At 51.5% G+C, this 27,575-nt stretch overlaps 1 protein-coding gene across 2 annotated transcripts in view; it reads left to right on the forward strand.

The window, feature by feature from the left end:
- Window positions 1–27,575, forward strand: part of AGPAT5 (1-acylglycerol-3-phosphate O-acyltransferase 5) — a 33,494-nt gene that overhangs the window by 1,280 nt on the left and 4,639 nt on the right. The window contains exons 1-6 of one of the 2 annotated variants that reach the window (XM_024578716.3): window positions 56–632; window positions 9,037–9,106; window positions 14,256–14,371; window positions 15,902–15,991; window positions 20,006–20,096; window positions 27,308–27,469. In XM_024578716.3, coding sequence (XP_024434484.1) covers window positions 414–632; window positions 9,037–9,106; window positions 14,256–14,371; window positions 15,902–15,991; window positions 20,006–20,096; window positions 27,308–27,469 — 748 coding nt within the window. In that variant the 5' untranslated portion in view covers window positions 56–413. Of the gene's footprint in view, window positions 1–55; window positions 633–9,036; window positions 9,107–14,255; window positions 14,372–15,901; window positions 15,992–20,005; window positions 20,097–27,307; window positions 27,470–27,575 lie in introns of those variants that run through there. The other variant, XM_053916534.2, reaches the window with a different exon arrangement.

Genomic DNA, 27,575 nt, shown 5'->3' on the forward strand with positions numbered 1-27,575 from the left:
CCTGAAGGGGGACTATGGAAACGGGCGGCCAATCAGGAGGCTTGTTGTTGCCGCGGAGCCCCGCCCCCGACAGGGGCACTAGGTGACGGGAGAGGGTCATGGCTTGTGATCGCCCCTGAGCCACCAGCCCCGGAGGGCGGCGGCATCCCCTTGCCCGCGGCCGCGAGCAGCACGCCCGGCCCCGCACTCGCCAGTCCGCCAGCCCGCCCAGCCTCGGCGGCGGCGCGGCCCATGCGGCTGGGGGCGGAAGCCCGCGCGGGCGGGGCGTCTCAGGTGCGGCCGGCGGCCGGGGGAGGCGAAGGGGCGGTGGCGGGGCCGGGCGCGGCCCGGTGATTGGCCGCGAGCCGCGGGGCGCCCGGAGGCGGCCGGGCGGGGAGGGGCCGGCGGAGCCGACCGCGCGCGGAGCCGGGAAGATGCTGCTGTCCCTGGTGCTCCACATGTACTCGCTGCGCTGCGTGCTGCCGGCCGCCGTGCTGCTCGGCACGGCCCCCACCTACGTGCTGGCCTGGGGGGCCTGGCGGCTACTCTCCGCGCTCCTGCCCGCCCGCTTCTACCAGGCGGTGGACGACCGGCTCTACTGCATCTACCAGAGCATGGTGCTCTTCTTCTTCGAGAACTACACCGGGGTGCAGGTGAGGCTCTGCGCGCCCCTGCCGCCCCTCTCCACCGGGGTCCCGCGGGGGTGCGGGCGCCACTCCGGCTCGGAACTGGCCAGCCCCGCCGGGACCTTCAGGGTGGTTCCTCACTGCGTGCCCCGAGAACACGTGCTGTTGCCACATCCTCCCGCTGCGGGGGAAGTTTCGGGTTCTTACTCTAGGCTTTGGCCCAGTGCCTCCTTGCAGAGACCCCAAGTTCGCTGGGAAGCTGGAGCTACCTTGCTCTGAGCTACCGGTGGGATCCCCGCCCCTCTCCCTCTGCTGTACCCCTGCGACGTGGAGCATAGGTCAGCGGGAAGTAGGGCAAGCAGTGGACAGTGTTGGGCGCTTGCTGTGAGAAGGTGGTCACGTTTAAGCTCAGAAGTGCGCTTTGAAAAATCGGAGACGAGACCTTCCCTTGAAACAAGTTGTTACTGTTCAGACAAGAAATGCAACTTTGTTTCGGCTTCCTACCCAGTGAAAGCTGGGCGAGGAAATGAATACATTTGTTACCGTAGAAGCCTTGCAGTAGATAAAATTCTTGCCAACTTGGACTAGGCTTAAATGTGTGGCTAATCTTTTTCGTCTGAATCTTTCTCTATGGAGATTGAATGTGCAGATTAAATTTGTTTATTAGGTTCTTTGAAGTCTCATACAAAATAACAATTGTGAATTTTTCTCTTATCTTCCAGTTTGGAAACAAAGCTTGATCTAATTTATTCTTATAGTCAGTTTCTCCTCTTTTTTTCTTGGTTTAGTGGTATGGAGGGAATAGGATGGCTTTTTGGGGGGGGGGGCCTTTCTGCTTTGTCTTTTTTTACCCCCCAAAGCAACCGTTTTCACCCTGTTGTCAGTCGCCCGGCTACTGTTTTGACTTTTGGCGCTGCCGTGGGTGCCTGAGAACCCTAGTTTGCCCCAGCTGGAGCTGGTTTGGTCAGCAGGGAATTAGGAGAAGCGAGGGTCTCTGTTGAACCCAGATTCTGTGTTCACCAGGAGAGAGAGAGAGATTGCTCTGCCAGAAAATGATTTCCTGAGAGTTGACTTTTAAAATGGGCCTCATTTAAATTTTTTTTACTGATGCAGAACTATCGTTTCCCCCTGTGCTCTTCAAATGTATCTACATGTATGGTTTTATCATGATTAAGTCTTTAGCTTTACATGTGACAGCTGGCCTGGACTCAGAACATGTGACGTCTGTTACCACCCAGAAAAGTAATTCTCCCTGTGCTGGGTTATTTTATGTTTGTTTAAAGAATGTGACATGTTTCATACAGCATCATGTACAATGTGTCATTGACGGGCTTGGTGTTTAGCAAGTTCGTTATTTTAAAAAGCGATTGTAAAATTTGGCTATGTTTCTGAAATTGTGTCTTACCCCATGTTTAGTAGAGACTTCCTATCCATTTTTGAGTTTTCAGCACATGGAAGTTAATCTGTTGATGGCCTCTGGACGCTCAGTTCTAGGATTCCTCCCAAACTTCACCGTGGGACCCACATGAGGTGAAGTTTTGAATTATACTGGAGGGCCATCAGGTATCCTTTTATGAACGCGGGGCCCTGGTGAAGTTCCGCAGGAATGCTAGCACCGTGCACACTGGTCATCAAATGCAGGGGGTGCACGTTGAGTCAGTGGAGGCCCAAGAGTTTTCCGTCTGTGCATTATGTTGTTGCTGCTGCTGCTGTTACTGTTATTTTGGCAAGGAGTTATTTGCTGGTTAGTAACAGAGCAGGGTACTTTTGGGGGGTCTTTTTATGGATTCTGGGGTTCCTAGGTAAACAAGGCTACCTTCCAATGTTTCTAATGGTTATTTTAAGGTCAAATCAGTAAAAGAAAAAATTGCAGTTTTTAAAATATAAACCCAAAGGAAAAGGATTTATAAGAACAGACATTCTGTCACATTATTTTTCACTTAACAGTTTTCATCAGTGACTTTGTCATCGCAAAGTTTTTGATTAAATTTTTAGCTTGTTTTCTTGTTTTGCTAGGGGACTTTTTTTGTTTTACTTGTTCATCAGCTTTCATTGGCAAAGCCAGTGATGATCCTTTTGTTTGTTCCGTAAGAAAAATAGGAGTTTTTGAATGAAAGGAAGTTCACCGTTAAATTATATACACTGCACAAGTATTTTCAAATTAGGTTTTTCTTTTTTAAATGGCCTTTTAATGCTTGCAAGTTCTAAGTTTAAACAGAGTGCTTCATAACAGTTGTGAGGCAGAGAATTTTCTTGTGCATGGAATTTTGAAGCTGAAGACAAGTAGGTCCATGAAGTTCATGGTCTGTGCTAAGCAACAAGTAACTGCTTCCAAAAAGTAAGTGCACTTGGATGTTCTGTTGGATTCTAGGTAAACATGCTTCCCTCTCCTGATCTCACTACTTTATTTTCATGTGCGTCTTTGAGACAGGAAAACATTTCAACTGCTGTTGCTAAAATTACTATTTATAACTTACCTGGTTAGGTTCTCTTAGAATCTCATTAGTACTGAAACTCAACTGGGGGTGCCTTCTTCACCGTTTATTCCTTTGGAATTTTAAGTGTTTTTTGTGGCCATCTCTTAATTTGAGACCCACCGACAATTAGAACTCACCTTCTCACTGTCTGACCGGGCAGGGTTGGGGGCACCGATTGAAGTATCGCATTGCAGGCTTGTGGCTGCCATCACAAAGCACCTTCGATATAGTGGCTTGAAACAGTAGGAATTTATCCTTTAACAGTTCTGGAGGCCAGGTGTCAGAAATCAAGGTGCTTGTTGGCCTACACGCTCTCAGGAGGCTCTGGAGGAGAACCCTTCCTTTGTCCCTTCCAGCATCCCGTGGCTGGTGGCCGTCTGCATTCCCTGACTTGCGGCCACCTCCCTCCAGTCTCTGCCTCTGGGGTCACGTGGCCTCTCCCTCTTCTGTCTCAGGTATGCCTCCGCCTTTCCTAGAAGGACACTTGCTATTGCGTATCGGGCAACCCAGGTAATCCAGGGTGACCTCTTCAACTCAAAATCAGGGACAGTCTGCAAAGACCCTTTTTCCAAGTCAGGCCGCGTTCCCAGGTTCTGCGCTTGGCAACATGCACACGTTTTTGGGGTCATCATTAAAACCACTACAATAACAACTCCTGAGTTCTGCCTCTTCATTGTATTGTTGCTGTTTCTTAGGTTAACTTTGCCTTTGCCCTGTTTCTGTAGGTATATTAAAGCATTTGGAATCTACTTTCTTTGACATGCTGAAGTAGAGGGAGCCTGGTTTTATATGCCAAGGGTACTTTAACAGTAATGTCCTGCCCTGGCTGCGCAGCAAGGGTCACCAGTTTGATTCCCAGTCAGGACACATGACTGGGTTGCAGGCCAGGTCCCCAGTAGGGGGCGTAGGAGAGGCAACCACACATTGGTGTTTCTCTCCCTCTCTTTCTTCCCCTTCCCCTCTCTCTACAATATATAAATAAGTGAAGTCTTTGAAAAAACCTGAGCCCCTGGTAAGTTGGAGGCAGTGTGACTCCTGCACTAAGAGCTTACTATGCACGAACATGGTGGATGCATTGGCAGCTGGGTGCGTCACTGTCCTGAAACCGTGTGGGTCAGAGAAGGAGCTTGGATGTGTGATGCTTGGAGACTCCAAAGGAAAGGAGGCCACGTGTCTGTGTGGGAGCTGGAGCTGGGGGAACACTCGTAGAAGTGAGACAGAATGTGGGGCGTGCCGGTGGAGGCCTTGGCGAGGACTCCTGCTGGAGCCGTGGGGCCCCGTCGCCCGCAGGGAGGGGAACCGGCAGATCCGCGTTTCTGTCCTGGATTGCTGTCCTCAGTGTGGGGGTGGGTGTGTGAACGGTACTTGGAATAGTTATGGCTGATAATGAAAACTCTTTTAAACATGTTTCGGAAGCTAGTAAAAGTTACTGTCGTTTTTTCTTAATGCCAGAATTCTTTTCTCTCTAAAAACTTCTGCTCTTTGCCCTCCTTCCGACAGAATACACCGAATGCTGATCATTGGTATTGGCGGGCCAGAAATGCCCAGTGACACGGCAGACGCCTCCTCACCAGTGCCTGACGCATGTGCTAGTCACCGCTTTCTTCCTGCTCAGATCTGGTGGGGTTTACCTTAAAATGGGTTTTACTCTGATGGCTCCGTTTGCTAATTCCGCTTCCCCAAATGCTAACATAATACATTATAACAACAAAATGTGAAATTTGATATACAATAAATTAGTGTTTCAACTGACCTACTTTGTAAAATAGTGGCAGGGGATTCTATGTAAACAATTTACTTTGCCTCTTGTGAATTTGTCTAATTTTGTGGAGCTGAATACACTGAAAGTTGGCTCTTCTTAAATGGAATTAGAAGTTAATTTTTCCTTTAATATTTTCTTATTGTACTGTGGTTTCTTAATCAGAGGTTGATATTGACAGACAACCCAAAACTAAGTAATAACGTCTCACTAAGTAATCGCTAGAACCTGCTCTTCATTCATTCTTTTGGTACTGGAGTGGGCAGCTCGTTCCAGGCCGTGTGCTGGGCACTGCAGGACACCGGGAAGAAACACAGGACAAGGCCTCAGACCCCGAGCAGCCCAGTGACATCTAGTGGGACCCGGCACAACAAGAAAGTGAAAGTGCACTGTGCTGCGTGAGGGTGTCAGCCCCTTGGGGGGAGGGTCGGGGCTTGGGAAGCCGCCCTGAGCAGGTGGCATTCGCCTGCAGCTCTGAAGAAGAGCCAGTTTGCAAGGCTTTGTGGTCATCAGGGGAGAAAGGGTAGGTGAGCAGAGAATGCAGAGAACCCCAGGTCACACCCTGTCCTGCTGTGCGAGTCACTCCCCTTTGCCAGATGGCACCGTTGTCCCCACCTGGCAGATGACAGAGCTGAGGCACAAAGGGTGCACGTGTTTAGCGGTGGAGCCAGGACTCGGTCCAAGGCAGTCTCGCTTCAGGGTCCCTTCTCCGAAGATGCTTTGTCAGGTGGTGAGGTTGTACCGTTGGAATGAGGTCCCATCTCTCAAGATATTTACACCGGGAAAAACGTGGGCAATCAAGACAGATGGTAATACTGAAACTGGAGTGTGTGTTTATTAGCTCTGTGGCCCAAAGAGAGAGACTGCACGGGCTTGTCTAACAGGCTGTTACCAGTTGTTAGGAGCTGCTGTGACTCTACTTCAAACAGGAGGAAGTAGCGTGGCCTGTTTAGGGGAAGGAGGTTCTCCGCTGATAATGGGATAAAAATGAAGCCTCCTTAGTTCTGCCCTGGCCAGATTTGCCCTTGGTTGATCTCATTCCACCCGACTGCTGCTTCCTCCCTGTACCCCTCTCCCCTCAAATTACCGCACAGGCCCAGCAAGGCTACCCTGGACTGCTCTCTGTGTGCTTTCTTCCTGGGCTGGAGCCCAGTCCTGGATATGCCGTGACCTCTCCCCATCTCCAGTGTGGGGATCACTTCTACGTAACATTAGCATATGTGCTAGAATATTAGCATACATTAATATATCTGTTTTCCCTTCTATGAGACTGTAACTCCTTGGAGGTGGCAACAAAGGGGAGAACTACTTGACTTGGTTTTTTTTCCTGGTAGCAAAAGGGCAGAGCAGTCTTATAGGGGATCCGGGTCTGCGTTTGTGCAAATGTAGGTGAATATCACTTGTAAGGGTGGGGTTTTGAATGGCCTTACTAGTTGACAGGTTTTGATATAACAGGGTCTACAGGTGCAGTGAGTCTAATCAAATTCCATACTTAGCTAAAGGAGGGAGAACTGTGAACTCCACCCTCAGAAGGAGACAGAAGGAGGGACTGTCGGCACAGGAAGGCGGGAGGAGCTCCTGGACAGCCCGCAGTGCAGAGGAGCCTCTGTTTACCCCCGGTGAGGACTTGGACACTTTGCAGTTTGAACCAATGCAGTTCTCTCAGGTTTATTGTGTTTCCTTCGTTTTCTGTAGGAACTAGCATGAACACCCCGAGTCAGCAGTGTTGCGTGGGTAGCTCGGGTGCTGTATGTGTGTGTAGCTGTGAGTGATGTGTGGCAGGCAGCTTCACTCTGGTCTGGGTTAGAATTCCAGAAGCGTAAACAAATGAGGGGGGTGATACCTGGAAGGGAGATCACGTTGAGTGCTAAACTCGGAGGTGCTAGCATTTTACTTTGGTAAAATAGTCTCTGCTGTCGCGGATCCTGCCTGAGACAGTAGGTGAGGCTGCCAGGCTGGGAGACGCAGAGACGCGTGCCTCTGCCACACCCAGCAGCACAGGCCCTGTGATGCACGGCCACGAGGCGTGAGGGAGCTCAGCCTTTGGCCTGACAGCCACCTGTGCGCCCTGCTGTCAGACCAGTGCCTGTGTTCGCGTTTTGAGCTGGTTTCGGGGGCACCGTCGTTCTCCTAGGCGGCGGCAGGTTTCAGACGTGGCGGGAAGTGACTACAGCTTTCGTACCCGTTATGGTGGAGACCTTGCCGTGGGTTCCTGTGACACATTTCATTGGCATAAAAACATTTAAAGACATGTTCCAAATGATTGTGAACGTGGAGTATAAATTATATGCGCAGTCTTACTCAAACTGAAATTCTTTGCAGCTGCATTCTGCATAATGAGAGACTTTTTTTAGGAAGATAGACTAGATAGCTGTTTTTCTTATTCATTAATCACCAAACACAGTTCTGAATAAAAACCTCACTCTACTGGAGAAGGACACAGCAGCAGCGGCCTTGTCTGGGCCGGTTGCTGTGTCCCACGCACTGTCCCGGGCACCCTGCGGCCTCCTCAGGTTCTCCGCAGCCGTGGGAGGGGCAGTCACCTGCGTGTGCTCACTTCCCAGGCGAAGAGCAGGCCTGGGAGGTCAGGCGCTTCCACTGGGACTCCCATGGCAAGGCCGTGGACTGGGGTGCAGGTCCAAGCCGAGTGCCAGGAAGGCCCCGGCCCTGCCGCCCTGCGAACGCGCCTGTCCCTTCCCAGCCAGCTAGCCGTTCTGGACTGAGTGGCTGGAAACGCAGCCACGTGAGAGCGTCTTTGCGCATGGCCGCCTACTGAAGCTGCAGCTCACCCTCCCTGAAAGTGAAGAGGGTGCGCCTCACGTACTGGGGAGGTGTTTGTCATCCGCGAGCAGGTCTGGACAGGCAGTTCGCTTTCTGTAAAACCTGTGGTCTCGCTGCAGCTCAGACACAGTGAGCCCCCCACCCCCACCCCAGGCAGACTCCTCCTCCCCGGGACTCTAGTGCGTGCCACCCCAGCCCCAGGGCTGCCAGCTGGCTGGGCTCCGACCTCCTGCCCCGCCAGCTCCGAGCCAACAGGTGCCCCTGGGTCAGGGTGCTCAGAGCCGGGGTCTTCTCCCCACTGCCCCTGCTGGCCTCACACTGTCTGACAGATGCCCAGGTGGCCACGCCAAGGCCCCTGGCCTCATGCTTGCTCCTTCCTCCTCCCTTGGCCCCATCCCCACCTAGGCAGGTCCCCGTTGGAGCGAAGACAAAACCAGTTCAAGTAGAGTGTTTTGGAGTCTGTGCTCTTAGTGACTAATACATTGCAATGTAGAGGAGGAAAAATGTGTCCTCTGCCCTGTGAGGTTTGTTGTGGGGGCCTGCAAATTAAACAAAGGACAAGTTAACAGGAGGAAAGTCATACAAGTTTCAGTAGTGTTAACGTTTTTATGTGCATTGGTGCCTCAGAAAAGAGATGAAAGCCGAAGGTTCGAGACTCCCAGGGGTCAGCAGGCCTGGACACTGCTGCTCCCCGTTCATTCTCATCTGCGTACGAACAAACACTCCTCCTTGACCTCACTCAGCCGTGCCCAGGCCTTGAAAGCGGAGTGCGCTGTGGTGGCGTCAGCTGTGCGCCAGTCTCACTGCACACGTGGCACACCCTGTTCCTTCCACTATACCGTGGGCTCCCCGAGGAACGGTGAAGCTTCGGGACAGGGTCCGCGAACCTCAGCCAGGAACTGCTGCCTGTATTTTTCTCACCAGAAAACCAATCATTGTGTTTCACTTTATGACCATTAACCTGTCCTACACGTAACTACTTTTTTTTTTAGCAAGCAAAAGTTTATGCAGAAAGTCACAGAGGGAGAAGAGGTGAGCCCGCTGGGCTGCGTGGACTCAGGAAACAAGCTCCAGAGGCAGAAGGAGGGTCCCTGGAGCTTGGGGGGGAGAAGGGCAGAGAAAATGCACCTGCCAGGGCGGGCAGAGAGGGGCTGGGCTTGCTCCAGAGTGTGTGCCCCTGGGGAAAAGGGGGGTGGGGGCCCAAGGCCAAGAAAGAGTGCGCCTTTACTTCTTAACCGTGTGCCGTTTGCGCTCTCTGAGACTCCTGAGAAAAGTCTAAGTTTTGGCAATCGTGATTGGAAGTAACCATGACATCATGTGCTTGTCAATTTTTTGACCTTCTCCTATTTAGTATGTTACAGGAATGCATGCTTTAAAATACCAAAGTAATGCTTCTTTTTGTTTTATCTTTTAGATATTGCTATATGGAGATTTGCCAAAAAATAAAGAAAATATAATATATTTAGCAAATCATCAATGCACAGGTTTGTATTTCATTTGCGTGAAACTTAGGTTTTTCTACAGAAAATATGTGGGCATTCAAAGTAATGTTCTGATATATTTAAATGAAAAACTTTGTTGTTTAAACATGAATTTTTAATGCAGATGTTATATGTGACCTTGTACTTCTGTGATTTTTACTATGAATTTTCCTATTATTTTTCCCTCTGGTGTAAATAAGCTGTTTTACTTCTTTTTTTTTCTATGTATTTGAATAGTTCTTTAAAGAGTCTACGTGTTATTCCTTTTGTCGATTATGTTCCTAGATGTGGGGTTGGGGGTCCCACTGTATGTACGTTTTGTAGTTTTGATTGTTAAGCTACAGAAAGTTTGTACCGACATGTGAGTAGCCAGTTCGTAAGCACAGTGCTAATTTCTAATGTCTGCAGCTCCTTTTGCCTCTTCAGGTGCTTTGGTTTTAATTACAGCTCATTATTCTGTCAGAAGAATCACAGAGGACCTTGGTCTCCCATAAAGTACAGTGTATACTTTAAATTAGGTCAAGGTACCTTTCAAACTTTTTTTACTGCGTAATAATTACAGACTTACAGGAATTTGCAAATACAGAGTTCCGTGACCCCTCCCCATGTGTCCCCAGGGGCGACCTCTCATGTAACTGAGCACAGGGTCAAAACCAAAACATTAACACTGGTTACAGTGCTTTCTGGTTTTACAAATAATTCGGTTCAAAAAAAACCCCACTTCATGTTTTACAAACCTGGGACTGCTTTTGACGCATACTTCCTGAATTTCATTTTTACTTAAAAAATCACAGCACCCGGAAGTTGGAAGCCGAAGACAACCTGACCACCCTGACCAGTGTGACTCGGTGTGTTTGGTGCTGTCCCACAAAGCGAAAGGTCGCTGGTTCGATTCCTGGTCAGGGCCATGCCTGGGTTGTGGGTTCGGTCCCTGTTCAGGGTGTGTGTGAGAGGCAACTGATCGATGTTTCTCTCCCTCCCTTCCCCCTCTCTAAAAATAAATAAATAAAATCTTTAAAAAGTAAATAAAAACAAGGACATAAGAACAGCCTGACCAGTGGCGTTGCCGGGATGGAAAGTCAGCTCCGCCCGTGGCTGCCCGTTGGCTTCCTCACATCAGCTGCATAGCCTCGTGACTTAGTTGCTTTTATTTCTACCTAGACCGTAAATATGGCAAAGAAAGTGGAAGAAGTTGAAATGCATTTTTCTCAATTTAGCTTATCAGTGATTACATTCAGTTTTATAGGATAAGAGTTAATGCTACAAAATGTTGATATGAATGGTAACATATCTGTGTTTTGCAAACTTCCTCAGTGCAACCGGCTCAGGTGATCTGAGCTCAGCACATTTGACTTGAGCACAGCAACCAGCCCTCTGGTGCGTGCCTGCTTCTGACTCTGGCCTAGAAAGGAGGCTCACTGCCTCCTGCATTCTGACTGTCTCTCCAGGCAGACTCGGGCTTTGTACTGCCAGCGGGTCTCGCCCTTCCTGTGCTGTTGCTGTGGCGTGTTTCTGCCAGGGCAGACCTGGCTCCTGAGAGCCCAGGTTCCTTTACATTGAGCCGCTGATCTTTCTGTTTAACAGGATTCTCTCTTAAATAAACTTCTTGTTCACGTCCCTCGCCCACTGCCCTGGTCCCAGGTTCGGTGGAGACACAGTTCTGTTCAGAGGGCGGTGGCAGCAGTGCGGATGGTGGGGCGGTCACAGGGACAACGTCACAGCCGCCCGCTGTGGGTGTGCTTGCCACGCGCTGGCCCTCACACCCCGCACTTCCCAGTGAGGACTCCTGGGGAAGCTCTGGGAGGAGGGCAGACCTTTAACATGCTCCTCCAGCGTTTGGGGTGGGGGGGAGTTGGTGAGCTCCAGCTGCCAGAGGACCCTCGGGCTGAGCACCGGCCCCGCCCTCCTCCAAGGCTGCTTGTCTAGGGCCAGGGCTGAGAAGGGCCTGCTGAAATGCCTTTAAAAGCCCACGACCCAGGAACATAACTAGGTGGTGATTTTAAATTGCTTGAGAATTGCAGGCCTCAGTCAGAACACAGGGTGGGGCAAAGGGTGGGGCAAAAGTAGGTTTACAGTTTGAGTACACAAAGACAGAGTTTCTTCGTGTACTGCTGTTCATTGATTGTTGGGTTTCCCATATGAACGACAGTGAGCCTACCTTTGCCTGCACCCCCACCCTGCTCCCGTATGATAGATTTGGAACCTTTTCCCAGAAAAAGGAAAGTCGGGGGCACAGAAAAATTGGCCTTTGGCTTTAGGCTCCAGAGGCCCCCAGAGCTTCTCCGTGGACGTGGGTCGCTCGCTGGCCTGTTGCACCCAGGGCCCTCTCTAAACCCTGGGAGGTGCTCTTCGTCACAACCGAGTGTCCAGAACTGCGAGCAGCAGAAGGAACATTTCCAGGGCTGCTGTTCAGCTTAGACTTCCCAGTTCACCCCCCGCTGGGCCAGCCAGAATCCCATCTCTTCTCCGCCAGCCTTCCTGAGAGCTGACGTGTTAGTGCACTCTCTCCTCCCTCGTTTCCACCCCACGCGTCCTTGTTCCCGGCACTTTAGTCCGTGCCGCCTTGGTTTTCTCCGCGGTCAGCAGTGGGCAGCGGCTCTGGTTCCTTCCTCTCAGCCTTCTCTGACTGTGTGCTCTGGCCTCCAGTTGCTTCATTAGTCTCATGAAATGCTCTTCCTGGTTTAGGGGTCATCTTTCTTGACTGACGACATGTGTGGTGAGTAGATTGTCATGCAAAGGTGTGGGCTATGGGGTCAGAGAGACCCTGGTTTATTTGCTGTTCTGCAACAGGCTGTGTGATAGTGGCCAGATTACTTAGCCTCTCTGAGCCCTCCTGGTAGGTGTGAGTAATATCTCCTGATCAGGAGTTCCAGGCGGTTTACATAGCTGGCCCACAATCTCACGGAGTACCAGAGACCATGGATCCGCGCCAGGCCAGCGCTCCCTGTGCATTCTCTAGGCTCTGCAACTCCCTGCTGAATTCGGAACTTGTTACATCGTAGCGTGGACGGGGAAGGCTTGCTTTTCTTGCTTCCTCACCTCTTGGCCTTCCCCTCCTGTCTTCCAAGTTAAGCGAACAATAGCACTGCCCTGCAGGACCTGCATGGAAGAATTCTTATGTAGCCACATTTCTTGGTATCTTAAATTATGCCAGGGCACAAAGTCTAAATGTTACTGTAAAGGAAATACATTACCACCTCAGGTGTCAGTAACTCAGCTGTGTCTTGTCTCCTATCTTGAAATGTCATTGAAAATAAGCAGAAAAAGTGAAAAAGATATTCGAGGAGCAAAAATTGATGGCACAAAGCTTGTGTCTCTTGGCCACTTAGGTTAGTTCTTAAACGTTTCCACTAAAATTTTTGACAGCATAACCCAGGACAGTTCATTACAAATAGGACATGTGTTTAAATTGTTACACTTTCTCTTAGAAGCATTTGGAAGATGCATCCTAGACCGTAATATAACCATGCAGATTTTAATATAAAAATGCATTGTAAAAATTTATCCAGACTTTAAAAGTAATCGTTGCGGGAAAAGATACCAAATCTTGTTTTCAGCCTGGAAACCAGGCCCTAGTTCTCACAATGGATTCAGAACTGATCACATCGGGTACCGTTATGCCAGGCTTGAGTGCTTGGCTCCCCAGGCGAGCTGAGAAAGGAGAGGGCTCAGCAGCGACGGTGTGGTTGATGTGAGTGGGAGGGTAGGGCCGGCCGGGTGTCTGTAGGAAGTTCCATCCTCGGAGCCGGCAGGCGGCAGTTCCCTGGCGGAGGTGTTCCCGACAAACACGGGACGGGCTCACGGGGCGGGCTTGCTGACTGCAGGGAGGACCTGGGCATCACTGCTGGAAGGGAGCCGTCACTGAATTTGTCTTGATAACCATCGTAATTCTTAAGTCCTCGTGGAAGAGTTCACTTGCAAATGGTTAAAAAGTTTAAAAAGAGAATTATAATAATTGACACAATATTTTTCACAAAGGATAACTTCTAGTGTTTAAATTGGCTAACTCTTCTCTGTGCCTTTCTGTCACAGTTGAGAGTTAATCATCCTGTAATGATGGAAACCGCCCCCTTTGGTTAAAACTTGCTTGTAACCCCTCAAATTTCTCAGCTTTTATTTCATACAGGATGAATGAAATAAAACTATGTTTTGTATTTTTTAAACATTTCCCCTGGAGTTTACCTTGTACAGTGTGATCTTAGGGCTGTGTTCCTTTTGCACAGTCTTATCTCTTTGTGCCAAGGGTCCCGTCCTCCAGGTCACCCACAGGTACTGGAAAAGTCTCCCTCGCAGTCCGTTTTCCTCATTTCCATTCCTTCCAGGATCTGGGCCAGTTTGTAGCCACTTCCGTTCACATCAGATCTTCGGTCTTCCAGACCCTGACCCCCCGCCCCTTCCTGTCACTTCATGCCCTTCCTTCCCTTCCCAGTGGGTCCCCTGGGTGCCATCTTCTGCACACTCTGCCGGCTCCTCGTTCTCACCAAGGGCAAGTCCCCTGTTCCGAGTTTCTGTGAAGGGTCGATTAACAGTTCATTTCTTTCCGCAAGTTTTTGTTGGAATAAGCTCATTCCTGCCTTCTGTTTGCTTTTGTGACCCACTGTGTCACCACCTGCTCTGCAGTTAGAGGTGTCGGCAGCCCGGGCCCTGTCTCTGTCTGGCGTGGGGGCGAGCTGCGGAGGCCGGCTTCTGTCTGCTTGTGCTGGTGCTGAGCCCTGAAGCTCACTGGGGGCAGGCCCTTGCCTGCGGTGCACACTTGGTGTGTGGGAGTGTTTATTGTGCACTTGACAATGGCCTGTAACCAGTTGTTTGCTTGTCATTCTGTCCTGTTTTCTGGACTGAGAATTGGAGAAGCTTTATTCCATGTACATGCTGCTTTTGGATTATTATGGTTGTTTGTAACCTTTGTATTTTGCTCATGACATAAAAAGCCTCTTAAGAAATGCAAAAAACAAAACAAAAAACCCTAAACAACAACAACAAAACCCAGAATTTTTATTTTTTAAGTGTGTTGATTTAAAGTCATTTAAAATTCCAATCATAATATTTTCCGAGCACATTCCTTGCTGCATGTCGCGAGGAGGCCGAGGTGTTTCTGCGCCGGGCCGCTGGCACTCAGCAGCGGCCGCCGCGCTGACGGGCTCTGTCTTCGCAGTGGACTGGATTGTGGCCGACATCCTGGCCATCCGGCAGGGCGCGCTCGGACACGTGCGCTACGTGCTGAAGGACGGGCTGAAGTGGCTCCCTTTGTACGGCTGCTACTTTGCTCAGGTAACTTTTTTCCATGCTCTTCTTAATGTGTGTATAGCTTATAAAAATCGTGGATTTTAAAATTGAACATACACTTAATGTAAATGTATGAGTTGAATAGCTTTTTCTAAATTGAAGTAATTTAGGATTTTTTTACTTTTAAACAAATTTTGTTTATTGATTTTTAGAAGAAGAAGTGGGGCGAGAGAAACATCGACTCATTGCTCCGCGTGTCGATGCCTCATTGGTGGATTCTTGTGCGTGCCCCGAGCAGGCTGGAACCCACACGCTTGGCTGTTGGACAATGCTCCAACCAGCTGAGCCACCTGGCCAGGCTACTTAGGGTTCTTAATAGTGTATATTTATGTACATGTCTGATTGCCCAGGCAGTCGGACTAAGTAGCAAAAGTGCAAGTGCACAAAAATCAAACAAACAGGAAACTGTAGTGGCACAGAACTTGATCGACTTATGAAACTACTAAGAGGAGTCATCGCTCCTGGGACATAAAGCAGGAGCTTTATACTCGTGGCACTTAGCACCAGTACCAACTGCAGAACTAGTATTCAAAGGTGTCACTTCCCAGAATGCCCTTCCAAATCACGTAATGACCTCCAGATCACGGAACTCTGTGTAACAGGCTCCTTTGTATTCAGAGAGGGTGTGGGGGCCAGGACTGTGTGGGACATAAGTGTACCTTGCACTCAATTTTGCAATTAACTTTAAACTACAAAAAAGTAGTCTGTATTCAGAAAGAGATTACTAGCATGTTCTAACCCTTTTCTGGCCAAACGGTCTGATACCCGACTTGCTGAGCGTGAAGTATGGAGTCGGTGTGGAAGACGTGCGTGTTGGGAAGACTTGGTAACAGGCGGAAGGAGGGAGGCTGCAGTCGCAGCGCGCTCTGGAAGTCCCCTTGGGGCAGAGCGGCGCCGCTTGCCCAGCTGTGCTCCCGCGCCCTCCGTCCTCGCCTTGCACGGTCACCCTCTCCCTGGGTCTCCGCTGTGTGCACGCACATGTCCGTGTCCTGACCTCTTTGGACGAGGCACTGTCCTACCGAACGAGGGCCCCCCCCTCAGGGCCGCAGGGAGCCGAGATCCCTTCCCTGAAGGCCCGGCCCCAGTACTGTCACACTGCACACGGGGAACCCGGCGTGAGGCGGAGGGGCAGGGCTCGGTCCACAGCAGTGCCGGACAGACCCCCGTAGCCTGGTCAGCGCTAAGCACACGACGTGGTGATAGGCACTTAGGGGAGGGTCGAGGACTAAGATGCACTGTGGTCGAGTGTTTGATTTTAAAACCGTATTTTTAAGAAAGCGTTTTTATTTTAACTGCCAACAAAAGTAAATGTGTACTTTCCGATATAATGTGCGGTTTTACCTATGTTGAAACATGAGAAAATTTTCAACTAATGTTCTTTAGATGCTAACGTTTGAATGTATTAAGTATAGTTTAATTCCTGAAGTGCAATTCCGTGCTTCACCGGGTGGGTGTGGAGAGGCCTGGCCGTTGGGCGGCGTGGTGGTAAGCGCTCTCCCCTCTCTCCCGTGGCAGCACGGCGGGGTCTACGTCAGGAGGAGCGCCAAGTTTGACGCGAAGGAGATGAGGAGGAAGCTTCAGAGATACACCAGCGCCGGCACTCCGGTGAGACCACGCGCTCGCTCTGTGCCTGCCAGGCCCATTCGGGTGCTAGTCTCGGGCTTTGAGGAGAGCGGGAGGTCCTTTTGGAAGTGAGTCCTCCCAGCTGTGATGCACAGTTCAGACGGTGTGAAGGAGGCCAGAGGCCTTGGACACAGGTGGGCGTTGCTTCGGGGTCATCAGAAAGGCAGCTGCAGGCCACTCGGTCCCCAGCCGGCCCGGGTGGTGTCGGAGTTGGCCTTGCAGAGGAGTGACAGGGAGAGCGCCGGTGGCCTCGGTCTGTGAACAGCAAGCAGGACTCCCCTCGTCACCTTACACCTCGGCTGCCGGTGAGCTCCCGAGCCAGTGTCTTCGGTGTCGGGGGTGTTCTGGGAGAGACAGCTGTTTTCTGTCTCTGAGTGTAAATTTAGATTGCTTGTGTATATTGAGTTATTTGAAGAGCCAGAAATACTACCAGTATCTACAGGCAAAGAATCATGCAGTGTAAATATTATTTCACAACACTTCGCTCCCGCAAAGGAGTCTCGGAGTTCTCCTAGAGAGATGCCGGGGTGCCCTGGCCCCCCGCCAGGCCAGCACGGCTGCACGCACCCTGCTCGCCGCTGCCCACAGGGGCAGCCGCCCGGCCGTGCAGGACCTGCCTTCCGCTGCAGGCCCTCTTCTTTCTGCCTCCCTCCCCCTCCCCCTGCCTTCCATTCCCTCGTTGTCCTTTCCTCTCTCAGGGGCTCACATTTAAGGAAGAGTTCTCCAGTCAGCTGACCAAGGGCCGTGGTGTTCAGTTCTTACTTACAAACATTCTCTGGCTGTCTTTCCATTACGGCTGCCTTGCAACCTGACCTCTCTGAAGGGTTCAGCTTGCAGACTTTCCAGCACTTCACTGGTGTCCTGGGCTTGGGAGCAATACGCTTTTAGCATTCTATATCCCAAATGAAAGCCTCCTATTTTTTTTTTTTGTTAACTAATTTTAATGCTTGGAATAAGTTTAGGATTACAAAATCCAAAGGAAAAAACTGCTATGGAAAGGGAGAAAATATTTGAGAAGCACATACCCCGTACGGTGTTGCTTTATACAATATGTGAGGAACTCATGCAACCCACCAGCGAGAAAAGCACTCACTCAAAGGATGGGCAAAGACCTTGGATAGACATTTCTCCAAAGAAGCCATACGGGGGGCGAGTGAGTACACGAAAAGGGGCATCACGATCAGGGAAACAGCGGTCACAAGCACAGTGACGTGTCCCCTCCCGCCTGGTAGGATGGCTGTCACCAGAAAGTCAGAAGGAAACAGATGGTGGTGAGGACGTGAAGAAAAGGGAGCCCTTGGATGCTGTCGGTGGGAGTGAAGACTACTGTCGTTACCACGAAAACCAGAATGCAGGGACCTCAAAAGATTAAAACTAGAACTACCTACCTTATGATTCAGCAATTTTGCTTCTGGGTGTGTGACAAGGTCTGTCCAGGAAAAGTCCAGCCATTGTTAATATAACGAGAACAGTTTGCACGACATTGATGTGACCTGGCAGCCAAGGCCAGTGGACTGGAATGCACATGTGTGAACAAGGACAACTTCACTGTGCTTATCAGTGGGGGTGGTAGTCGCTGTTGAGTGAGCACGTGTACTGTGTGGCCGTCACACTCAAAATGACTGAGTAGAGCCACAAATCTGCATCCAGTTTTGCATTAAGCTTGAACATTCCTCCGTGGAAACTATCTGGATGACTCAGAAGGCTGCACCTATGGGAAGCTGGTGATTGTCAGCTTTCTCACAACAATGCACCAGCTCATGCATCACGTTTCGTGCAGAGTTGTTCCAAAAACATCAAACCAGCCAGGTGACTCAGCCCCCACCATAGCCCAGATTTGGTGTCCTGTGTCTTCTGGCTTTTCCCAAAACTAAAATCACCTTTGAAAGGGAAGAGATTTCAGACCCTTGATGAGATTCAAGAAAATACGACAGGGCAGCAGATGGAGATTGGGGGAACTGTGTGAGGTCCCAAGGCACCTACTTTGAAGGGGACTAAGGCGTCATTGTCCTGTGTACAGTGTTTCTTGTATCTTCTTCCATAACTGTCTCTATTTTTCATAGTACATGGCTGGATACCTTCTGGACAGACCTCGTATTTTCTCTCTCTCTCTCTCTCTCTCACACACACACACACACACATACACACACAGTTTTGAAGAGTTACCTGAATCCCTTTGTTCATTGCAGCAACATTCCCAGCAACCGAGATAATGGGAACACCCTAAGTGTCCATCAGTAGATGAGTGGATAAAGAAAATATGGTCTGTGTATATGTACAATGGAGTGTTTTTCAGCCTCAAAAAAGAGGGAAATTCTGTCATTTGTGACGATATAGCACAGGAAACTTCTTTATTTTCTGGCGTGTTGGTGCAGTGATTGGTGTGCGGTAAGCCACAGGGGGTTGCAGTGGAGCATTTGATGAATTGCGCTCTCTGCACACACCTCTGAAACCATCCACACAGCCATGGCGATGAACATGTCTCAGTTACCCCCGAAAGTTTCCTTGGGCGTCTTCGTGCCTGTTCTATTCCAGGGTAATCACTGGTTTGCTCTCTGTCGCTGTAGATTAGTTTGTGTTTTCTCGAATTTCACATACATGGAATCACACAGTTTGGACTCTTTGAGGGGGAGTGGGGCCAGCGTCTTCCACTGAGCCTGCCTGTTTTGAGATTCATGCATATTACTGTGTGAAATACAATGTTTTTTTTCTCTTTGCTGCCGAGTAGCATGGCATGGTGTGATGTATCACAGCTTCTCTCGGTTTGGAGCCACTAGAGCCAGAACCCCCGCAGTGTCTGTGACTGGCCCCTTCATATTCATGACAGTGTCCCGAACAAAAGTGTATCGTTTTCCTCGCGTCAGATTTACCGATTTCTCTCATAATTTCCTGTGGCAGAATCCCTTGACAAACTCAAGGACAGGGTCTCTCCTGTCCCCTCTGGGAGTTTTACAGGTCAGTTCCACATTTGGTCTGTCATCCACTTCGAGTTAATTTTTGTGTGCTGTGCGTTTGAGAAGATTCGATGCAAGTCTCATTTTGTCTTTTGGCTACCAAACATGTTGGTGCAGTTTTTGTAACTCAGTTCTCAAATTAGGAGGTTTTCACTGTTTAGTTTTACTGTTTCTATTTGACTTTCCCAAGTAAATAAATGTAATACTTAGACTAATTGATTACTTAGTAAACATCCAGTTGATATTCTTATGGAGTGGCTTCTAAATTGAGTGATTTGAAATATATTATGGCCCTGGCCAGTGTGGCTCGGTTGGTTGGATCTTCGTCCCATACACTGAAGGGTCACTGGTTCGATTCCCCATCAGGGCACAGACCCAGGCTGTGGGTTCGATCCCCAGTCAGGGCTTGTATGACAAGGCAGCCAGTCGATCTCTCTTTCTCTCTCTCTTCCTCTCTCCCTCTCTGCCCCCCCGCCCCCTTCCCCTCTCTCTAAAAGCAATGAAAAATGACTGCGGGTGAGGATGAAAAGAGATGCATCACGGAAGCTCTGTAACTCTGTACTGTGTGATTTTTGAAATGGGAGCACTTACTGCCTTTTACATTGTGGAGATTGACATATTTATATATGGTTTTCCTCAAATAAGATGTACTTAGGACACAGTTGTCTAAAATTGCCCCTTTTTAGAAGTCATTTTACAGAACTTAGTAGGGGAGAGCTCTTTTATTAATTAATCGAGGCTTTGTATGAGTCAGCATTTCATGGCCAAATTTTTACTGAGTGAAAATTAGCATGTAATTAGAAATGTTAGATTCTTAATGACTGACCTCCCAGTGAATGTCAGACTGCATTGTAAATAGTCTGCCTTAGCACTTACTTGAATTTTTGCATTTTGGTTGTTCTGCTTGAAATGAAGCTCACGTGGAAACGAAAATACACTTTTCCCTCCTCAGGAAGTACTCTCTTAGCATTAGTAGGGCTAACGTTGGTACGCTAACGACAACATAACACAGAACGAACCGGACCTTCTCTGTGCTCCGCAGATGTACCTTGTGATTTTCCCAGAGGGAACGAGGTACAACCCAGAACTGACGAAAGTCATCTCGGCCAGCCAGGCGTTTGCTGCTCAAGAAGGTGAGTGAAGCTGTGTCTGTGTTTGAAAAAGTCGTTAAAGATGATGACAATTTAAATCTTGTCCCTGGAGAAGATGTTCATGTTCGACGCCAACGGGAGTGAGTGAGCGTGCTTCTCCTTGGGCAAGCGTGGTGTCACCTCCTAGGAAATGCAGTGGCTTCTCTTTAATCCACACGAGTGTCCTCACGTGTGTCCGAGAGGTCAGACTCGGAGGCTCCCGCGGCCACGCTCTGGCGCCGGGGACCCCAGTGCACCCGCCCTGGCGCTGGGGCGTGCAGATGCGCCTTTGTGTGCGGTGCGGGTTCTGCGGGGCGGAGAGGGGTCGGTCTGTGGGCCGGGGGACCTGACGGCTGCCCTGACACTGACTAGCCGCCTGGTTTCAAGCTGCCTAAGGCTACGGAGCTGCAGCTTCCTCGTCCCCTAAAAGTACATGCACCTCGTGGGTGCACGGCAACCTGTGCAAGAACTCGTGTGTTAGAGGACGGGAGCTGTTTCTCTGGGAGCACATGACACAGAATTGGGACCCCAGTATGTGCTGTGCCCGCTGTCAGCAAGTGGGCCACCGCTGCCCACGTGCAGCTGGCCAGGGTGGACGTGGGGGTGCACCAGCTCTTCATTTCACTTGTTTCAGTTAATACGTTTGGGCTGCGCCCGGGCTGCCCTATGTCCCAGGAGATCAGCGGTAAGCTCTCCTTTCACTGCCCTCCGGTGGGGACTGGACTGGGCTGCACAGTCCTGGGCCCTTGACTGGACATCAGGAGGTCATGTCCTAGGTGGCTTCCCCGCTCACGTGGGTCAGCTGTCTCAGCTGGGAGGAGCCAGGCCCCTCTTCACGCTTCCCTTCAGCCTTTCTTTGTGGCACTTTTTGGGCGTCACTCTTGCGCCTGTGCGCAGTCTAGGAGGGCGTCTCCAGGGGCTCCGGGCCGCGCTCCCAAATGCGCGTGCTGCACAGCCTTGGACAGTTCCTGTTTCTTCTGCTGGTGCCTCAAGTGAACTGGGGCCTCAGTGTCTCCTGCAAGGGCTCCCCTGAGGTTCCGCGACATGACGGCTGTGGGCAGCAGGTGCGTGGGGCCAAGGGTATGTGCTGCTCCGTGCCCTTGTTTGTGAGGGGCTTGAGCATCCAGGGGGGCTGCTGTCTGCTGGTGTCCTGGAGCCTGCGGTGCCCAGGGATGCCAGGAGTCCTCACGGAGTTGGAAGCGACAGGGGATCCCGGCTGTGGAGGCGTCGGGACCCCGACCCGAGTTGTTCAGGGGTTAGCTGTGTGTGATGAGTGTGTGCCTTGTAAACACTGCGTGTGTCTCTTGGGTGGGTGAAACAAACGCGTGTGTGCAGACAGACTTACCGTGCTCCATTTAATCAGGGTCGTTTCCCTCCGAGGTTTAGGCCCTGCATCAGTCACCTTGGACTAGGCGGCCTAAACAACACATTTTCCAGCCATCCCCTCCCACTTCTGGATCCTGGAAGTCCAAGTCAGTGTGGGCGTGGCTGGCAGTTGTGGGTGGGGCGGGGGGCGCCTTGCGCCGTGGCCTCCCGTGGCCTTTGCTCAGGGTGGCGCAGAGCTGCTGCTGTGTCTCCTCTTCTCCTAGGAGCTCGAGTCCCATTGGGTTGAGGATGCGCCCCCCGCCTCAGCTCAGCTTCGTCACCTCCCTGAAGACCCTGTGTGCAGGACTGCCACTCTTGGCCAGGGCTCCAGGGGAGCTGGGAGAGGGTGTGTGCAGGGACACTGCCGTACAGGCCTTCGCTCCCTTTCTGGGTGGGAGAGGAAGTAACGCTGCTATTTCTTCACTCTCCATTTTAAAGTCAATTAATCTCATCAACTAAGATGTCTGTTTAATGTCCTACCAAGAGTTCCTTGTTTTTAAAAATCCACAGCAATTCTCTAATGTGTTTTAAAACAAGTACTTTTAAATCTTAAAATGGTGTAAGAATGATACAGTCACCTAAATATAATTGATTTAATGATTGGTCTGTCACTTTTCCGAGTTGTAGATCTTTCTCAGAGTTACCAAAAGGAGAAGAAAATTTTGTCATATGGATATAATTTTTAACTGCTCACGTTTCCTTCTTTAGACTCTCTGAGAACACTTGTTATCAGAAGTATATTTTCTTGAAACTTACAAAGGTAATTATTCCCAACATAAACAAAGGAAATTGATTTGCGAACAGTGTATCTTATCTAGAAAGAGTGTGTCCATCCGGTTTCCTTTCCTCTTTTGGTTACAACTAAATGAGATTACTTGAAAATAAAAACAAAAGAACTTGTTTCTCCATCTGTTAATTTTTCTTCAAGAAAGTTGAAACTAGTAACACTTGTCGGTCTGTGATATGTTGTTTCTAAACATTATTAGTTTTGTTCCTAAAGTACCTTCCTTTGATTCTGACTTTAAAAAACAAATAGATGTTTATAAAATTTGCCACTGGTTTAGACACTGAAGTCATCACAGCATGCAGCCCTCCCAGCTCACAGTGGGTGGCAGTGGCACCCGTGGGTGTGTCTGAAGTCTGTCTCCGCCATGAGCGGCTCCAGGTCTGGCTGTGGCCGCTTTCTAGCAGTGTTGCGTTTTCAAAAGTGCCTGGCATGAGACAGAAGGAGTCAGTGTTAGCGCTGTTCCTTACGAAGTTCGTGTCATGGTGCCGTGAATTCTTAACGTTGTCTACTTCAAAGGTGGTCATATTAATTGGTCTAGATTTCCTTCTTACTTGAAACTAAATGTTACTCATTCTTTTACAAAAGACTTACTCACATTACCAAATAAGATACTCAAGGTTTTGTTTAACTGCGATGGTCCAGGACAAAACTTCAGTCTCTGAGAGGTCTGAAGTGTAGGCAGAGTCTTCATGAAACTACTTAATGTCAAGGAAGCAAGGTGTGTGTTGAAGGCTGCTCCTTTTCATAACAGTAAGTTGGGAAAGGAGGGTTGATCTGCAGGAAGGCCACTGCGGAGCTTGTCAGTGAAGAAAACCATGGTAAAGATTTAGTGGAGAGAACCTCAGTGTAATATGTGGTGGGATCGAGCCCCTGTGGACACAGTCACATGGGAGGTGAGCGGTCTTCCTGGAAGTTCGTTTCTGAGGTGTCAGTGTTGCTAGGTGACTGTTGTCGTGTGAACCAGCGACCCTGTCAGGAGCACCCCCCCCCCCCCCCCCCCCCCCGCCTCCTGCCCTGCCCTCTTTGCCTGCTGTTGGGCACGTGTGGCTGTTTGTGCAGCGATCTGAGGGCGCGGGAGAGGCCGCCTGCCCCCGCGAGGCCACAGAATCCGCATCATGGGCCTCGGTTGCTGTGGAGTTGGGTCGTTCCGGATACAGAGACAGGAGAGGACCGTACTGGAAGACCACACTCCAGCTCACGTTCCCAGGGTTGAGTTTTTACTCTGGTGTTCTCGTTGTTTTGGACAAGACCAGGAAGGGATAAAGGGAGAGAGAAGCCCCCAGAGTCCGTTTATGGTGACATGAGGGGGACCTTGGGGTGAGCCCCTCGGCCTGCCCACCCTCTGTCGGGGTCTGACTTCGGCTCTGGCAGGGTGGGGGGTCAGAGGTCGGTGTTCCACTGGGACGTGTGGATCGATACCTGTCGGTAACATTCACTTTACACTTGCGTCTCAAGGAGAAAGGAAGGAGAAAGAGCAGCTGGGTGCCCATCAGGGAGCCAGAGGAAGGCACCCGCGCCTGGTGCACGCACGCACCCCTCCCACCACGCGCATCTCTCTCAGGCTTACCTGAGTGTTTCACTGTGGCTGGTCTTCCATGGGACCCCTGTCGTGCTTTGCTTTCGGTGCTCGCTAAGGGATTTGGAAGGTGACGTGTCCAGTAGAGGTTTTCCACCATGGCAGCCAGCAAGGTCCCACGACCCTTCTGAACCCCCGCATCAGAAAACAGGAGTTTATTGTCTCCTCTGTGACAGCAAACCAAATACCCGGAATTTTCATGCTTTGAGCAAAGAGACGGTTTCTCTCAGCCTCTAGGTCATAGCTCTTGTGTGGCCTGACATCCCTGGAGTCCCACAGGTGGGTAGATGTGCCTGAGCCTCGCACTCGAAGCTCTCACTGCTGGGACCTGGAGCAGCTCTGCCCCCGCGCTCCGTGCTCTCTTGGTCCCTGCCTCCGCGTCCCTCTGTGTGTCTCCGCCCCACGGACCCCGTCCTGGCCTCTCTCCAGCCTCCTCTTCTTCCTGCAGCTTTCGCCCACGGGGCAGGAGGGGTTGAACTGCCTTTCAGGGGGACTGCCACTTCCACACTCCGGGCATTTCGTACCCTTCAGGACATTGCCAGGAACCGGGCCTTCGGCGGCTGTCTTAGCACCTCGTGGCTCTCTGACTTGCATGTGCCACTGCAGGGTCGTGCATGTTGCCAAGTCCTGGACAGGCAGGTACGACGAGATGTTGGGGGCTTCTGGGCTGTGCACCCGGAGCAGCGGAGGGCCGGTGCGAGGACGAGACAGCCGCGTTTTGTGTGATGTCTCCTGCACGCGCCAGTCGGGGTTCTGTCTGATGTGCTCGCTGTCCCTGAGGGTTTTCATGGTGCGACACCAACGGCAGCACTTCAGGCGCCCCAGCCGCACCTGCTGGGAGAAGCCCGGTGCAGGACGGGAAGGCAGACTGTCCTTGGCAGCCAGTGGGAGTTCAGGAGCTGTGGAGATGGCAGCAAGGCACAGCAGACCCCGAGATGGGGACTAGATGTCGGCCAGGATGAACTGACTTAATTAGCTACTGTTTTTCCCAGCCGAGGGCGGGGACTCAGGGGCTCCCTGGGGGTGAGGTCCCCTCTGTGGGTGCCACTGCAGGCGCTGGGGTCTGAGCAGTGGGTGAGGAAGACCTGTTCGCAGCTCGCGGTGGATTGTAGTTGGCAGCTCTGTTATGGGCGTGAATTGGTTTTATGACCATGTCTCAAGGTTTTGGGGCTGGAGGGCCCTCCTCCCTGTTTATCCCTGAGGACCCCTAGGCCTGACACTGGAAGTCCTTGCCTGGGTGGGCCGGGGGCCCCTGGGCTCAGGGTTAGGGGCATGAGGTGTCTTCCGATCGTCAAAGGAGGGCCGTGTTCCATTTGCTGTCACGGTGAGGGTGGCATATGTCTGTTGTCTCACCCCGCACGCAGATGCCTCGCTGAAGCTGCTCCTGCTCCCCTGCACCACAAGCACCGGTGCAGGTGACGGGCACCTGTTTCCCAGCTGGGCGCGTCTCAGCGGGGCCCCTGTCAGCGAGCGGGGTGGATCGTTTCCTTCCCGAGATGCTGTTCTCTGCCCGTCTCTGCTGCTGGTCCCCTCTTTGTTCCTCCCCTGTGGGCTGTCTCTTTCCCAGAGCTGGGGCACAGGCTGGGTCCAGACAGGGATCAGGACCCAGGGGGCCCTCCTCTGGGAGGGCGTTGCTCAGGGCTGTGGCATCCCCGGGGGTGGGGGTGGGGGGTGGGGGTGGGGAGGCTCAGTCGCCGCCACAAAGCCCAGTTCTGGACCTTGACTGTCCCGTGTTTTTCTCCAAACACTACTTTTACTTCTCGTCTTCTCACTAACTTCCTTAGCGTCTGCTAACTAACTGTTCTTACTGAATACCACGGGGTGAGTCTGTGGGACTTTGGCCTTAAAATTGGGTGAGCTTCACTATTGTACATACCTGCAACTAATACAAAATAATACTTGAAAAGGGGGTGTGCTCTAATAGCAAAGAAGGAAGTATTAACTCATTTAACTGACGAATGTCTCCCAGCTGGCCCACTGGGCAGATTTTTGTCACAAGTGTGTGGGTAAACGAGGTGGCCCCTGCCCCGGGGACTGAGTCAGCTGTGTGGTGTGGGAACACCCGCCTTTCCCACACCGCTCTGCATTTCAGAGATTCCTCTGCAGAAGATCCCAGCGTGCCATAACTGTTCTTCCACATGCAGCTGGTGTCCCCTGGAGAGAGGGGGTGGGCAGTCCAAGCCAGGCTTGCTTCCCAGTGTGCTTCCCTGCCACCTCTTCAGAGAGCGCTCTCCTGTGACGCAGAGCACAGCCTGAGCCGGGAGGAGGGCGGCCGCCCGGAGGCAGGAAGGCAGAGCAGATTCTTAGCATTGGTAGAAGTGCCGACGAGTACGTGACTGACGTTAACTTGCAATCTCAGATACAGATTTTTAAAAGGGAGCTTTTAAAAAAAATGTATACATGCAACTATATCACATATTCCCAAGAGAATTGAAACCACATCTTTATACGGAGACTTGTCGACGCGCGGCATCTGTGCGCCGTCCGCGCGAATGTCTGCAGCGCATTCTCCATAGCACCCACGGGGGAAGGCAGCCTGAGGCCTACCAGCTGGCCAGGGGTGGGTAACCCACTGTGGTCTGCCTCTGCAGGGGGACAGTGCTCAGCCGTGCAAGGTAGCGAGCACTAGTGCAGGCCACGTGGGAGCACCTGGGAAACGTTTGCCAGGTAAAAGAAGCCTGTCCCCGAAGTCCTGCTGTGTGACCCCATTCACGTGCGAGGGCCCTCACAGACAGACCTGTAGTGGCCCACAGCAGAACCCCGGGGACAGGCGGGGGGGGGGGGGGGGGGGGGGGGGAGGAGGGGGAGGGAGGCTGGGCGTGGCCTGCCCACGCCCTGGGTGTCTGGGTGTCCGGTGTCAAAAGGGTCTGGAGTTCGGTAGAGGTGACGGTGGCGCAGCTCTTCGAATACACTAAGAAAACATCACTGAATTGTGTATGTTGAAATTGTAAGTTTTGTGTATGCAAAATAGATCTCACTTTTTAAAAGAAAGACAGCAGTAAACTGGATTTGGGGGTTTGCCCTGGAGGGTTCAGGCCAGTAGTCCACTTGGCGCGCTCCACCCCTCTCTCAGGGCAGCGAGGGGCGCCGCTTGGGTCATTGATCTGAATAGAAGATGCGATGGAACTGGGGGAATCAGGGGCTCGGAGTCAAGAAGTAGCGAACTGCACTGCGGAATCCTGACTGGCCGTGGTCAGGGCACGGCCACCTTCTCCTGTGGCGGGACGGGGAGGAGGACCGTGCTCACCCTGGCCGGGTTCTCCAGGCCCGAGGGTTTCTGGCAGGTCTGGAGCTTCGGGCGGCAGTTTTCCCAGCGCAGTCCGGGGTGCGGAGCAGCCACGTGGGGGCGCTCCTGCCGTCCCAGTCCGGGAGGCCAGAAGACTGCCAGGACGTGCTCTGCGGAGTCAGCACCTGCGGGGACCAGCAGTGCGCGGGCTCCGCCCTGGGGCTTGCGGCTCAGTCAGGCCCCGGGCGCTTCTCTTCTAGGCCTGGCAGTGCTGCAGCACGTGCTGACGCCGCGCGTGAAGGCCACCCACGTTGCTTTTGACTCCATGAAGGACTACCTGGATGCGGTGTACGACGTGACGGTGGCTTTCGAGGGGACCGTGGACGGGAAAGGGCAGCGGAAGGAAGCTCCCTCCATGGTCGGTAAGTCCCGCGTCCTTGGGCCGGGGTCTCTCCCTTTCTACCAGCAGCCCAGCGGACGCCGCTGCTCCGCGCTTACCTGGTGTCTCTTCCTAGGGAGTTTCCCGTG

This window comes from Desmodus rotundus, chromosome 13 (genome assembly GCF_022682495.2).
Source record: "Desmodus rotundus isolate HL8 chromosome 13, HLdesRot8A.1, whole genome shotgun sequence".
NCBI classification, from domain to species: domain Eukaryota; kingdom Metazoa; phylum Chordata; class Mammalia; order Chiroptera; family Phyllostomidae; genus Desmodus; species Desmodus rotundus.